Raw genomic sequence first — 16,707 nt, forward strand, 5'->3', positions numbered from 1 at the left:
GGATAGCAGTTTCATGCCTATGTTAACTCATTTTTGTGTATGACCCCAGTTTCAGAGTTTTCTGTGGGGCTCACTGAGGTGCTACCTTTACAGACATACAAGATAGACATGAATGGTGGCCTCCACCATCTCTCTTCATTTAATTCACCATTCTGTCCCCTGCAAAATTTAGACAGACCCTGCAAGATGACAGTTGGACTAAGGACAATTCAACCAACGAGTAGCCCTGATTACAGCTGCTGTGCCAGATGTGGCATCTTTGTTAGAGCAGATTAACATGTCTATGGGTAGATGCCATACAACCATTGGGTGCATGGTTTTCCATCCCTATTAAAGGATCAGAAACAGCTCACATTCACATGGAAAAAACCACAGTATACATATATGGTCTTGTCCCCAAGGTTATGTTAATGATCTTGCTTCTGTTATAATTGAAAGAAGTCTAGACCAGACAGACATTCTATGGAAAATCACTTAGTTCACTCTACTGATGGATTATGTTAATCCAATGGGAGGACTAGTTAATTGGAGGCCTTGATAAAGCACATGTGCTCCAGATGGTGAGATAAAACTTATGAAATTCAGGGGCCTATAACATCAGTAAAATTTTGGGGGAGAAGTATCCAGTGATCTGCGGCATGCTAAGACATCCCCTCTAAAGTAAGAGACAAGTTATTTACAACCTGTATGTTCCACTATGAAGAAGAAAGCACAATGCCTGACAGGCCTCTTTGGGTTCTAAAGGCAGCATATTTCACACCTAGGAATGCTGCTCTCCTTTATATACTGGGTGACATCACATCTGACAGTTTTGAGTGAGGGCCAATGCAGAAAAGGGCTCTATGATAGGTCCATATTGTGCTGAAAGCTGGCCTGCTACGTGGGTCATCTAACCTTGCAGACCCCATATTAGAGTTATTGGTGGAGGAGAAATTAAAGCAAAACCTCTACGTACGTACTCTTCATTTTTCTCTGCCCATTTTATTGAATAACTCAATGTATAAAAACCACATAACACATTACTGGATAAAATGTTTTATTTTTCAAATAAATAATAGATTTTCTCTCTCTCAATTATTTCTGTAATAATTTTATCTTTTTATTAAAACTAAATATATATTTAATACATTTCACCTTTTCTCAAATTACAGACTATGGTATAACTGTAATTGTCATTAGCAACCAAAGTCTATTTCCAGAAATTTAAACTTGATATAGAGAAAAATTCCACGTATCAAGCGCTTCGTACCTGACTTGGTGCTGAGGTTGAACTGTTGTATTAATGTGTTCCTGGCTCTAGAGGCCACTCCTAGCTTTTAAAGCAAAGTGGAACCCTTAGGGTCAGGCTTGGCTGCCAGAGAAATTTCTGGAGGCGGATGACTTGGGTTTTGCTTTACACAGGACAGTTCTTTCCTGGGCTAGGGTGGAATCTCTGGGAACAGAGGACTGAGATACATACTGTGTGTTTAGGCATTTGTTTGGAGCAGCAGGGAGGACCCTATTTTCAATCTCACATTTCTATCAGTAATTGCTTCCCTATTAGAACAAAGAGAAAATAGGCAGCTCTGGGTCCTTAATGATACCAATATTTTGCACACAGTTATTTATTTCTCAGTTATACTAGGTCCAGTGAAAAAGAAGTGCTGAGTCTACTATGAACACAAGTAGTAAAAGTGACTGTGGCAATTTTGATAGTGGCAGACTGGGATTTTACTCTTGGAAAGGTCTTCCAGGTTTGGTGTATTCTAAGCAGCCAGTAGAGTGCTAGAATTTAGACATACTGTGTTTGGATCTACCCTCTTACTTACTCCATTGTCTTACTTTAATTTATATATTCACAAATAGGGTGAGGGAAAAATCATCTCTATTGAAAACATCTCCATAAAACCTAAGATCATACCCAAACTTTCCATTAGGGTGGCCATTTATGAACTCAAAATTAAGTAACTAAAATAAATAATGGGTAATTAATGAAAGTAGTTGTTTTTTTTTTTTTTTTTTTTTTTTTTTTGAGATGGAGTCTTGCTCTGTTGCTCAGGCTGGAGTGCAACGGCATGATCTTGGCTCACTGCAATCTCCGCCTCCTGGGTTCAAGCAATTCTCCTGCCTCAGTCTCCCAAGTAGCTGGGATTACAGGCATGTGCCACCATGCCCGGCTAATTTTTTTTTGTATTTTTAGCAGAGATGGGGTTTCACCATCTTGGCCAGGCTGGTTTTGAACCCCTGACCTCAAGTGATCTGCCTGCCTTGGCCTCCCAAAGTGCTAGGATTACAGGTATGAGCCACCACCCGGCCTTTTTTTTTTTTTAACTACCTTTTTACTACTTTTTTTTCAGATTGTAAAAAGATATGGCCTCAGTGATTTCCTCTTAGCATAACGCTGATCTCGCAGATGTGGGTTAAATCCCATTTAGATGGAAGGTTTGGAATCCTACATAAAAGTGTAACATGCATTAAAACAGAAAATTCTTAAATACAAAAAATTCAAGTGACCATATCTTAACTAATATTAATGTAACAAAAATAAAATTACAATAAACAACTGAGCACAGAATGCAATTCAATTTTTGTTACTACAATGAAATGGCTGATACTCAAATTCTAACTGCTACAACATGGACTTCTGAATGAGGTCCATGTATGTACATGTGCTTCTAAGTAGACTGTTGCTTTGGCAAATGGTTTTTATTCTAACCCACAGTATTTATGACTCTCAATTTCAGTTGTTTTCGGTAAGGAATTATGACAAAAGCTAAATTTATGAGACTTGGATCAATTAGGAAATAACAAGGAATTATTCTTTTGCATATTCAGTAAGAAGCTATTCTAAAGCTGCTGTTTTAATTACCCATTTCTCTAAATAAAAGCCTTTGGACAATAATCTACTCCCCTAATTAAAATATTCTAATCCTTTCTCTCCAATTCCTATTTCAACTGGAAGAGCCACAGTTATTAATTTCTAATGGTTTCTTTTGTATTTTGTATTTTTTTAAAATGTCAGCAATACTACTTTACATATAAAATACAAAGCAGTATTAAAAGTATAGAGCTAGTACTGGCATTCAGATTTTAAACATATACCTTTATGACAAAATAGTCATGAAGCAAAGTGTTCAGATCTGTCAGAGCAACCAACCATTTAAAAATCAGATCTATGATCCTTTTTGTCTTTTTAAAGCTATTCTGGTTTACATCAAAGTGCTCCTAGTGAGGAGGAATGATGTACTGTACTGAAAACTGAGACTTCATGAGGGGTCTTCTTAAATTGGCTGTGAACAATTTTAAAAGCCCACAGATCTTCACTATGTGTTATTCTCAGAGTCAATACCACAGGAAGCCTTGTAAAAAGATCCTTTGGTACTACTGATAGCTAAAGCACCTTGGATTGAATCCAAGATGGATATGTATTACAATTGAATTGTGCTTTGTAGTAAAATGCATTTAAAGTAAAATTCAATGTACTTACCATAAAGCACATGTAAGTAAAGGTACTCCTTTGAAGCCAAATATCTGGAGAAGTGTCCAATTCCTTCTACTATAGCTTAATGTGACTAATTTGACATCATTTCTTTAGCTCTGTGAAATTTTCTTGAGATTTTAACATCTTACAATAGTGACCTGGCACTAGTGTAGGTCTATAAAACATAATTGTCACAAGTCACACAAATACATAATTACCACAAATTTCTGCATATTTTCAAAAAAGTCTTTGGATAACAACTATAATGCATAATGCTCCAGAGAATCCAAAGCAGCACTTTAAATGATGGATATTATTTAGTGATGGTAAATGAGATTTTATAAAAATTTGTACCAATGACAATTTTAGGTGGAATGTAACATGAAATTATTTCATGAAATATAGTCCTGTTCTATGCTCTCCTGACAACAGTCCCAACAGAAAGCGTCCAGTCTATTTGCTGTTTCTTGGCTGATCAGACATTCATCCTTTAATTCCCTGATTGTCTTCCTCAATGATTTCTGAAAACGTTTTTCTCGGTCTAAAACATTCCGTAGACTTTCCTTTGTATCCTCTAGCTCGCCGATCACATGATCTAATTTATGCTTAAGTTTCTTTGGACTGTCCATTACACTGTAGCTATGTTCCTAAAAACATAAACACCAAGTTATTAAATCAGATAGATATGTAGTTGGATAAAAGCTTATAACTAGGTCTAAGCTGTTTCTTCATTTACAATGCCTGGAGAACATTTTTAAGTTGGTGATAGAGGTTTAAGGAACACAGGAAGAAGATGGGGGTAGAAGCAATATTTAGGGTGCTAAGGGCATCCCTCCTTTTACTAAGGCCAGGCATACACAAAGACTGCAGAATATTATGGATGGGAAGCACTTATCTCTATGAATAGCATGACACTTGAATTGACTCTACAGCTTTTGTTCATTCAGTGTGGTGCTGCTAAGTTTAATTTTTACCTATCAAACAAATTTAAATTAAGTTTTTAACTGGGTTACTTTATTGGATGGCTATTGCATTTGATAAGGTATGACAGGAAAGGAGTACTGCAGCAGGTTCTCAGGCTCGGTGTTGGGGATTTAGAGAGGACTCTGGTCTTGGAATTTTCAAGAGACAACTCCTCTTGGTGTTTATTGTGGTTATGCTTAAATTTGCTGGGTATGCTTTTATTCCTTTTTCATTTGGGAATAGGGAAAATAACACTGACATAGCTTATAAAGGTACTATAAAATAATTTTGAAAAGCTATTATTTAATATTAAAATTAGTAAAGAAGACTTTTATTTCCAGCCAAGATGAAGTAACAGAGACTGGATTGACCCCTACCTCCAAGAACCAACATAAGGCTAAAAGACAGAAAAAAATAGCTCTTAAGATAATGGATATTTGGCAAGGACAGCAGCTATTGTGGACAGATGGGAAACAAAGAGGTGAGACCTAAGACTGCTCCTGCTAACTGCCTGAGAGTTTCTCGGCCTCAGGGCAAGGAAGGGAAACCCAGGCAGAGCTTAGCAGACTGAGCTGAGGAGGTAGTGCAAAACATCCAGGGAGACCAAAGTAGCTACAGTTCACAGGACAAAGTACTAGACAGGTGAGAGCTGCACAGAAAAAACTCAAGATCTTCAGAGGCTCCCCTTTGAGTATTCCATGGAGTAAGATCAGCACATGCACATGAGGAAACTACTCAAGGCTGAGGAAAGAACAACCAGAGATTAGGAGTGCCCTGTGCCCACAGGGCATAGCCACTATTCCCACTAGCCAGACTTGAAAATGTCAAGATTCATGGACACTAAGTATGCAAAACAGTCTTGTCAAACAAAGTAAAATCTGAAAGGGTCAAACAGTTTCTAACTAACTGTACTCCAGAACAATGCTCAAGAAAACATGATACAAAAATATCTAGCATCTGGCAAATTAAAACCCAAAATTCATGGCATGCAAAATTTACCAGGCATGCAAATAAGCAGGAAAACATTAGTCATAATAAGAGATAAATCAATCAATGGAAACCAAGCCGGAACTGACACAAATGTTAGAATTAGCAGACAATTAAGAAAGTTATTAAAATTGTATTCTATATATTCAAAAAGTTAAGTACATAAAATATATAAAAAAGACTCTAATAGAATATCTACAGATAACTGATGTGTGAGGTAAAAAAATACACTGGAGAGAATGGCAGTGTATTTTTTGAAGAAGAAAAGATTTCGTGAATGTAAAGTTACAGCAACAGGAACTATCCAGTAGGGACTACAGAGAGAAAAGGAGATAGAAAAAAAATAAAGCATCAGCAACATGTTGCACAATTTCAGACAGCCTAATATACACATAATTAGAATTCCTGAAGGAGGGGAAAAATTGGGATAGAAAGAAATATTTGAAGAAATCATGGCCAAAATTTTTCCAAGTTTGATAAAAAGTATAAACTGCTAAATAAAAAAGCTCAACAAATCTTAATTACAAGAAATATGAAGAAAATGAAACCAAGGCATATCATCATCAGATTAGGCAAAAGCAGTAGAAAAAAACAAAAATTATTGTCCAGCACGGTGGCTCAAGCCTGGCCCAGCACTTAGGGAGGCCGAGGCAGGGGGATCGCCTGAGCTTAGGAGTTTGAGACCAGCCTGGGCAACATGGAGAAATCTGGTCTCTACAAAAAACAAACAAAAATTAGCTTGGCATGGTGGCACATGTCTGTAAGTCCCAGCTACTCAGGAGGCTGAGGTGGAGGGATTGCTTGAGCCTGGGAGGTTGACGCTGCAGTGAGTTGTGAGTGTGCCACTGCACTCTAGCATGGGTGACAGAGGGAAACCCTGTCTCCAAAAATAAATAAATAAATAAAAAATTTAAAAAAAGAGAAAAATTCTTAAAAGCAAAGAAAAAAAGAAGTATTAGGTACAGAGAATAAAGGTGAGTATGACATTAATTAAATTTTTCATTAGAAATGGTGCATGTAAGAATACAGCAGGGCAACGTCTTAAAAAGTACCAAAAACAACTGCCCCCGCCCCCAAAACTGTTAACCTAGAATTTGATTACCTAGTGAAAATATCTTTCAAAAGTGAAGATTAAACTTTTTAAGCAACAGAAATACTGAAAGAATTCATCACCAGCATAGTTGCACTATAGGAAATGTTAAAGTTAAGTCCTGTAGGCAAAATGATAACAGGTGGAAATATGGACTGACACAAAGGAATGAAAAGCCCTGGAAATGGCACCTATATGGATAATATCAATTTTTTTCTTATCATCTAAATCTCTTTAAAGAATAATTTACTGTTTAAACAAAAATAATAACAATAATGGTGTGGAGTCTATAGCATATGTAAAAGTGAAATGCATGACAGCAATAGCACAAAGATTGAGAAAGGAAAAACGAAAGTATACGACTATAAGATTTTTGTATATAAAGGGGAATAATACCACTTTAACATAGCCTGTGATAAGTTAAAGATGCCATATACTTAAACACAAACACACAGACCAATGGAACAGAAAAGAGAACTCAGAAACAAATCCACACACCTACAGCGAACTCACTTTTGACAAAGGTGCCAAGAACATAAACTGGGGAAAAGACAGTCTCTTCAATAAACGGTGCTGGTAAAACTGGATATCCATATGCAGAAAAACTAAACTAGACCCCTACTTCTTACAATATACAAAAATCAAATCAAAATGGATTAAAGAATTAAATCTAAGACCTCAAACTATGAAACGACTACAAGAAAACATTGGGGAAACTCTCCAGGACATTGGTCTGGGCTAAGATTTCTTTTCTTTTCTTTTTTTTTTTTTTTTTGAGACAGGTTCTCACTTTGTTGCCCAGGCTGGAGTACAGTGAATGCGATCAAGCTCACTGCAGCCTTGATCTCCAGGGCTCAAGCGATCCTCCCACTCAGCCTCCTGAGCAGCTGGGTAGGCATATGCCGCCACCCCCAGCTAATCTTTTTGTATTTTTGGTAAAGATGGGGTTTCACCATGTTTCCCAGGCTGGTCTCGAACTCCTGAGCTTAAGCAATCTATCCACCTTGGCCTCCCAAAGTGCTGGGATTACAGGCATGAGCCATCACACCCGGCCTAAAGATTTCTTGAGTAATATCCCACAAGCACAGGCAACCAAAGCAAAACGGACAAATGGGATCACATCAAGTTAAAAAGCTTCTGCACAGCAAAGGAAACAATCAACAAAGTGAAGAGACAACCCACAGAATGGGACAAAATGTTTGCAAACTATCCATCTGACAAGGGATTGATAACCAGAATATATAAGGGGCTCAAAAAACTCAACAGGAAAGAAATCTAAAAATTCGATTAAATACTGGGCAAAACATCTGAATACACATTTTTTCAAAAGAAGACATAGGAATGGCAAACAGGCATATGAAAAGGTACGCATTATCACTGATCATCAGAGAAATGCAAATCAAATCTACAATAAGAAAATATCTCATGCCAGTTAAAATGGCTTTTATACCTAAAACAGGCAACAACAAATGCTGGCAAGGATGTGGAGAAAAAGGAACCCTGTACACTGTCGGGGGAAATTAGTACAACCGCTATGGAGAACAGTTTGGAAGTTCCTCAAAAAACTAAAATAGAGCTACTGTATGATCCAGCAATCCCACTGCTGGGTGTGGTATACACCCTTTCCTTTCCAAAGAAAGGAAACCAGTACATTGAAGGGATATCTGCACTCCCATGTTTGTTGCAGACTGTTCACAATAGCCGATATTTGGAAAAAACCTAAGTGTCCATCAACAGATGAATGGATAAAGAAAATGTGGTGCTTAAACACCATGGAGTACTATTAAGCCATTAAAAAAATGAGATTTAGACATTTGTAACAACACAGATAGAAATGGAGAACATTATGTTAAGTGAAATAAGCCAGGCAAAGAAAGACAAACATTACATATTCTCACTTATTTGCAGGATCTAAAAATCAAAACAATTGAACCCACAGGGATAGGACAGTAAAATGATGGTTACGAGAGGTTGGGAAAGGTAGCAGGATGGGGGGGAGGTGGGGATGGTTAATGGGTACAGAAATATAGTTAGACAGACTAAGATCTAGTATTTGATAGTACAATGGGGTGACGATAGCCAACAATAATTTATTGTATATTTAAAAATAACTAAAAGTATAATTGGATTTTTTATAACATAAAAGATAAATGCTTAATGTGATGGATACCCTATTTACCCTAATGTGATTATCATGCATTGTATACCTAAATAAATCTCATGTATCCTATAAATATACATACCTACTATGTACCCACAAAAATAGAAAAAATTATTATAAACCTGTATTAGTCAAGATAGTAAAAGAGATCTAGATTCCATGCCTGCCTCTAACATGAATAAGCAATGAGATGAATAAATAAATGCAAGCTTGAATACTCTGTATGTGTATGACTGAGAAAACTTAAATAGCTATTTTTTATTACATATTTCATACGGAAATTATAGCAGTTAGAGGGAAGAATTATTTCCTTGGTAGAAATATCCTTGCAAAAGCTTTCTTCAGTGAACTACATATGTAACCAAAGGATTAACTACCTCTATTTTGCTGTTGCATATATATAAATTACAATGACTCTAGGAAGCAATATTATTTGTAGATATTACATATTAACCCCTAGATTTTGCTAGGATTCTGAAAAATTTGATTGTAATGGAGAGGACATATTCATCTTAAAAGAATTAACATGAGCTCAGCAAGTAATTTACTTACAAAAATGAACTGGGATTGGAATTCTTCAATACATGAGGAAGCACCAACAAGATGGTGATTGTAGTTAGTGGCTGGAACGGTTTTGAGGGTGAAGTTTTTTCTACAATGAAGTTTTTCTCTTTTCCCCTGTTAAGAGTAGTTAATAATAATCATCAAGTGAGATACTTTTATTCTTTCTTAAATTTTTATTCCTTCTTAACTTTGTATAGTGAAGTTAATACCACATTTCTTTTCATGGAAATTGCTTTTAAAAGTCAGCAAATTCCACCCAGATAATTTTAAAAGAACTTTCTGAAATCAACTCTAAGGTTATCTGAAAACACAAATTTTCCTAAAAAGGAAACACCCTACAAGCTATTAAAAATATAATATACAATAACAATAATTAAAACAGTGTGTTCTTTTGTTAGGACTAGACAGAAAAACCTAGAAATAGATCATCAAGTAGATAGATGCCTTTAGGATAAAGGTGGCATTCTAAATAAGTAGAGTAAGGCGACAAACCATGTAAAAATCAACTAATTAAGAAAAGCAGTTGTATCCTTTATACATAATAAACCACAATGAAATTCCATGTACTGAAATTTTATGTAAAAAAGAAAACCATGAGGAGGTAGAAAAAATATAAAGAATATTTATATAATCTTAAAGTGAGGAAGGCTAACGTCATATAACACAAGAAAATATAGAATTGACTACATTGAAAAAAGCCTGAATTTCAAAAAAAAACCCATGCCGTAACTAGAACTGAAGACAAACAATAAAAAGTAACTGGGAAGGAATGTGGGAGAAAGGGGAGAAAAAAAAGGAACTGCAATGTAGATGGCAGTTAAATGATTCCTATCCTCGATATCCAGTGTTTTTACAAAACAGTATAGAAAAAGATAATAGAAGAGGACCTGAATAAGTAACTCACAAAAGAATACAAATATCCAATAAACACATGAAAAAACATAGACACGCACGAGTGTTCATAGATACATTAAAACAATAAGATAACATTTTGCCTATCAATTTTAGCAAAGTTTACAAACACAACTTATACCAAGGATTAGGGTAGGTAGACATTCTTACACATAGCTAGTAGGGGGATAGATTGGTGCAAGCCTTCTAATGAGGCTTTGGATGATCTTTATCGAAAGCAAATCTTTAAAAAGTGTATATAGTCTTTGATCCAACAATTTTATTTGCAGAATTTAGTTCAAGGAAATAAGGATATAAGCCAGCTACAATAATGTTCATTTTAGTCCTGTTTAAAATAAGGAAAGATGACAGCCTATACACAATATTGAAGACTGATTACACATACTATTGTTCACATGTAGGATCAACTACTATATGGTCAGTAAAAAATCGTCTATATAATTGACACCACCAACTACTATCAAGGATATGGAACCAAAGGAATTCTTATATGCTGATGGTAAGACTATAAATTTGCAAAAGTACTTTGGAAAGCTATGGCAATATGTATCCAAGCTGAACATCCACATCACCAGTAATTCCCACTTCTAATTGAAGCGTATATATACCCTATAGAAATGTGTACATAAATGGACCAAAAGATGTGCCCCGGCAACCTACAAAATGGGAGAAAATTTTCGCAACCTACTCATCTGACAAAGGGCTAATATCCAGAATCTACAGTGAACTCAAACAAATTTACAAGAAAAAAACAAACAACCCCATCAAAAAGTGGGCAAAGGACATGAACAGACACTTCTCAAAAGAAGACATTTATGCAGCCAAAAAACACATGAAAAAATGCTCATCATCACTGGCCATCAGAGAAATGCAAATCAAAACCACAATGAGATACCATCTCACACCAGTTAGAATGGCAATCATTAAAAAGTCAGGAAACAACAGGTGCTGGAGAGGATGTGGAGAAATAGGAACACTTTTACACTGTTGGTGGGACTGTAAACTAGTTCAACCATTGTGGAAGTCAGTGTGGCGATTCCTCAGGGATCTAGAACTAGAAATACCATTTGACCCAGCCATCCCGTTACTGGGTATATACCCAAAGGACTATAAATCATGCTGCTATAAAGACACATGCACACGTATGTTTATTGCGGCATTATTCACAATAGCAAAGACTTGGAACCAAGCCAAATGTCCAACAATGATAGACTGGATTAAGAAAATGTGGCACATATACACCATGGAATACTATGCAGCCATAAAAAACGATGAGTTCATGTCCTTTGTAGGGACATGGATGAAATTGGAAATCATCATTCTCAATAAACTATTGCAAGAACAAAAAACCAAACACCGCATATTCTCACTCACAGGTGGGAAATGAACAATGAGATCACATGGACACAGGAAGGGGAATATCACACTCTGGGGACTGTGGTGGGGTGGGGGAAGGGGGGAGGGATAGCATTGGGAGATATACCTAATGCTAGATGATGAGTTACTGGGTGCAGTGCACCAGCATGGCACATGTATACATATGTAACTAACCTGCACAATGTGCACATGTACCCTAAAACTTAAAGCATAATTAAAAAAAAAAAAAAAAAAAAAGACGTGCCCCAAAATGTTCAGAGCTGCACAATTTATAATAACCCCAGTGTGAAAAACCACCCAAACATTTATCAATAGTAGAATGAAGAAACTGTACAATGCAATACTATACAGCAAAGAAAATTAATGGACCAGTATCTCATGCTACAATGTGGATGAATCATACAAGATGTTGAGCTAAAGAAGCCAGAGTACATACTGTAGACAGGACTCCATGTATATAATTGACAGTGATAAAGTCAAGACAGTAGTGACTGGGAAAGCATGTGAGGGAGGCTTCTGGGTCACTTGCAATGTTTTATATCTTGGTCTGAGGGGAGTGACATGAGTGTACCCACTTTGTGAAAACTCATTGATTTGTACACTTACAAGCAGTCTTCCACAAATATATTTTACTTCAACATAAAGTTTAGTTAAAAAAAAGTGATGTTCTACATAGGTTTCTCTTAAACATGTGATCCATAGATCTGCAGCACAAACAGATTGGGATGCTTTTTTAGAAAGTACACTCCAATTTACTGAATCTAATTCTCTGGAAGATGTAGGATTCTGTATTTTAAAGAAACTCACTGGATAATCCTTATGTAGACTAAAGTTTGAAAGCTACGGTGTAGGAAAATATTTAATGTCATGGAGAGTAGTAGTTAATAGTAGACTCTGAAGTCAAAATGCCTGGGATCAAATCTAGCCTCTGCCATTTAATACAGGTGTGACCCTGGGAAGGGCATTCTAGTTCTCTGGGCCTCAGTTTTCTCAAGTGATAAAATGAAAATAATAATAGTATTTACCTGACATGGTTCTTTCAAGGACTGAGTTAATAGACATGTAAAGTACTTGGAATAGTGCCTGGCACATAGTACACACTATTTAAAAAAACCCAATAAAGCAAATAAAGGAAAAGGTATACAGTATAATTCTATTTCCAGAAGATTATCTATATAAGTATAGATGCATATTTACGGATAATTACAAAGATACAGATCAAAGTGTTCACAGTATTATCTATGGATTATGTGATTATTTTATTTTTGCTCCTATAATCTTATTTTCTAAAATGAAAAATTTATTTGTTATAAGAAAATCAATAGTTTTTGAAAGTTAGTAACTTATGGTTTATTTGATTTATTATGCCCATATTTCTTAAGGTCCCCTTAACATTACGGCTAGATGACACCTTGGTGGTAGGAAAAAAACCAAAAGCCCTAGACCAACTTTCCCAAGATACTGTATATTTATTAGCACCGAAGAAAGTGAGGCATTCTCTACCTGATCACTCAGGTTCTACAATATGACCAACTGCAGAAAGTGACCAGGACTGCATGGGAGCGGGTACGCTTTTGGCTACTTCTCTTGTTTTTAGCTGCCAGGAAGGAGATCCCTTTCAATGGAGGCTCTCCCTGAATTTTCCACATTGGAATCAATCAATCAATGTCTATAGGTTCTAGAAATTCACTTTCAGGTATACAAAGTCAAGAGAGATACTGAGGGTGAGGCAGCCAACCCATGGGAATATTACCCAGAAAAAACATGGAATTCAATTAGCGTTTACTTATTTGACTGTTCTTTCTTTTCCTGACCTTTTCTTCTCCTGTTCTTAGATCTCTTTTTTGGTTTTCTTCCTTTTGATCCTACCTAGACTTTATGCTTGCATGTATGTGGCTCTTACAAGTACTTTAGTCCTGTTAGTGGTTCTACTCCTGACTTCTGCCCCAGTGTTAAGGACTGCCAACTTGGAACATCAGTTCAACCTTCTTATGTTAACTTCCATTTTTAGACAAAAATCTTCAGTTATGCTAATTCCTAAAGTCAGCCCACTTCATCAAACCTTAGTAATATACAAATATTTATGAGTGGTTACTGGTAAAATACTCCTACTACACAAAAGTTGAAGATGCAGTCTACAAATTTAAAACTTCAAGAACAGACTTCAAATGAATAAGCAAACAATAAAAATGTTAGCAAGAGTGGTGAAGGTTCTTCAATAGTATCATAAAAAGTGAGCAATGGCCAGGCACGGTGGCTCATGCCTGTAATCCCAGCACTCTGGGACGCCGAGGAGGGTGGATCACGAGGTCAGGAGTTCAAGACCAGCCTGGCCAAGATGGTGAAACCCCATCTCTCCTAAAAATACAAAAATTAGCCAGGTGTGGTGGCAGGCGCCTGTAATCCCAGCTTCTCGGGAGGCTGAGGCAGAGAATTGCTTAAACCCTGGAGGCAGAGATTGCAGTGAGCTGAGATCGTGCCACTGCACTCCAGCCTTGGTGACAGAGCGAGACTCTATCTCAAAAAAAAAAAAAAAAAAAAAAGTGAGCAATGATGGTAAACAGTATCTCATAAACAAACCTGTAGGTGATATGGAGAATCAAAGATAGAAGGTATGACTCCAGGTTTCAGTTTAATATTTGGAGCACTTCTGTCAAAATCTGTCTTCTTAAAGTGCCTCGAACACAACACATCTCCTTTTTTAGGCTCCCAAATGCCGGCTGCATTCACATCAAGTCTTTTCATTGCTAATACCCATTTCCTTTTGATGTTTTCATCTGTGGGGAATCTAGAAAAAAAATACAAAAAATATTTTAAAATCAAATACTATTGCTATATAATTGAATTAAAGCTGCCTTATACAACTGTGACTAAATTGATTCGTTAACTAGTTTATTAGTCTTGAGAATTATAATATTTAGGAAACCATAATTCATGCTTTTGTTACTTTCCGTTTTAATATTCAGATTTTCTGCCAATCATGCTGCAGATATATGGCCCTCATTTCAATTTTTCTCATATTATAAGGAAGAAAAGTTTCAATGGATATTTAGCATCTTATAGTAAGATCCACAATTGAAGGTATTTATTCATCTATAGATGATAAAAGAATTATCACTTGGGCCTTTTCCTATCTGAAATGATATCCAGAATTTATCCTCGATAAAAAGGGCCCCTTGTAATTCCATTCTTCTGTCAGCACCAGAAAATTGCTTAGTACAGCATTTAATACATAGCAGGTCTACAGATGCTTAGTGAATGAATGCAGAGAATAGCTGCAGTGTGGAGTTCTGGAGATCAGAGCTATTTTGAGAGATATGAAGGCCTAAGCCATATCTTACTCAATTTTCAAGCTGGTTCAAATTTTTCTAAAATAAGGTAGGATATATATGCTCAGTTTTGATTTATTATATCTAACAAAATAGCTAGGAGATCTTTCTCTAACACATAGGACAGTGCCTGGCACAAAAGCAGCAAAATAAACCTTTAACAAGTGAACAACTATTAAATCTTATTACTCCTTCACTTACTCCTTCATGGCTGTCAAGAGAATGGCTAAAATATGAAACTAAACTCATTTTGATTTATTTGCAACACAGCTAAAGATCCCTTGGTCTTAACTTGTAATTTGTATTTTTTCTCTATAACCTATGCTTGATCTACTTCTAAATAGAGAGGGCAATATATTCGAGCAAAGCTCCTTCATTCAGATTGTAAACTACATGTAAACATTGAATTTCTTTGGCGGTGTGATAAAATACAAAGTAATAATATTAGCAAAAGTTAGCCTTATGGTATTTTTTGTAAACCAGTCTCTGATATCTTAAAGTCTCTGATATCTTAAAACTTTTAAACTAAATTATAAACATGTAAAGGTATCACATTGTCACTTCAAATTTAACAAAAAGGTTATTTAAAAAGGACTCGGGAACTAAAGTTCAAAATTGAAGACTTAAGTAGAACTGTCTTTTGCTTTTTATAACATGGCCAAAGTATTTGGCTTAACTACCGCAAAATCTTACACGTGAAATGTCAGTCCTTTTAACTTCGAATTTGGCAAGCAGCGAGAAGCACATCCAATGGCGGAGCAGCATTTCACCATTTTAGCAACTCATAACAAAACTGAAAGAAAATTAGAATGTTAAGAGTTAGTAACCGGAAAGCTGAAGGAATATTTTCCCTTTCCCGGTGTTTTAGGAAACACAAAATCAGGATAGAAAGCTAAAGACAAATATCTTCTTCTAACACCTGCAGCTTTGCTTACATCATTTTCCAGGGCCTTGACTCTTTAATAAGGAGAAACACATTTAGCTATGTACCCCGAGTCTGATTTCAATTTTGTTGGTTTGTACATTTCCCTTCCACCTTCTGACAGGTACCATGTTCTTTGTGCCACAAAGCCTTTTGCACACTAACTCCTACCCATCTTTCAGCCCTCGGCTTGCATCGCTTCCCCAGGGAAGCCTTCCCTGACTGACACTCAGATTGTCAGAGCTGCTCTAATATTAGCTCTCACAGGACACACACTTCTTCCTAGCACTTCTCCAGGTTGTAATCTTACATTTATTGCAGTGATTGCTCTTATTAATGTCTTCCTCCTCCACCAGTCTTGTTAGTTCCATGAGGTCATGGTGGAGTGTGTCTATTTTTCCTTACTTTTTGCCCTCACGGTTTAGCTGGTGACTGGCAATAGTGAATGTCAGTATATATTTTGAAAGAACAGCAAGTAAACGGGAAAGGGAGGAAGCAAGAAGCACTTCGAGGTGCCAGCGAGTGCCCTGGCGTCCAAGAGCAGCGCGCGGGACCCGCTGAGCCCTGGGCCCGGGCCGAGCTCCGCCCCTTTCTCCAGGCTCCCAGCCACCGGAGGGAGAGAGGGAGGACCCGTCACAGGTAACGATGCGCCCAGTGAGCGTCCTTTCCTCTGGGGCCAACCAGCGTCTCCGCGCCGCTGCCGCCAACCTCGCGCCGAACTACGCCCTGAGATTTGGGCGGGTAGCGATTGGGGGAAAACAGGCAACCTAAGAGTTATTACCGTTAGCAGCGAAGACTGCGACTAACGTCAACAACGGAGACTGCGTCTGCCTTCGCTTCCGCCTCGTAGCCCCGGGAACCGGAAATCCGTCTGCCCCGGGTCACGTGCTTAGGAGCCATATTGTCGCTGGTGGCCGCTGGGGCTGGGAGGGGTGTGCTAGA

The 16,707-nt window shown here is 37.0% G+C and overlaps 1 protein-coding gene across 5 annotated transcripts; it reads right to left on the bottom strand.

The window, feature by feature from the left end:
* Positions 1–1,019: 1,019 nt before the first annotated feature.
* THAP6 (THAP domain containing 6) lies at positions 1,020–16,672 on the bottom strand. Of its 5 annotated transcripts, none has more exons than XM_003832317.5 (5): positions 16,547–16,672; positions 15,537–15,636; positions 14,095–14,302; positions 9,214–9,339; positions 1,020–4,107 (listed from the first exon to the last, which is right to left on the bottom strand). In XM_003832317.5, exons 2-5 carry the CDS (start codon positions 15,614–15,616, stop codon positions 3,853–3,855), a joined length of 669 nt encoding a protein of 222 aa, XP_003832365.1. In that variant the 5' UTR covers positions 15,617–15,636; positions 16,547–16,672; the 3' UTR covers positions 1,020–3,852. The 5 variants fall into 5 exon arrangements, with proteins under 5 accessions (XP_003832365.1, XP_003832366.1, XP_054967398.1 ...); XM_003832318.5 differs by having other exon boundaries at positions 16,076–16,575; XM_055111423.2 differs by lacking the exon at positions 9,214–9,339.
* Between the last annotated feature and the right edge of the window lie 35 nt (positions 16,673–16,707).

The sequence above is a fragment of the Pan paniscus genome, chromosome 3 (genome assembly GCF_029289425.2).
Source record: "Pan paniscus chromosome 3, NHGRI_mPanPan1-v2.0_pri, whole genome shotgun sequence".
Lineage (NCBI taxonomy): Eukaryota > Metazoa > Chordata > Mammalia > Primates > Hominidae > Pan > Pan paniscus.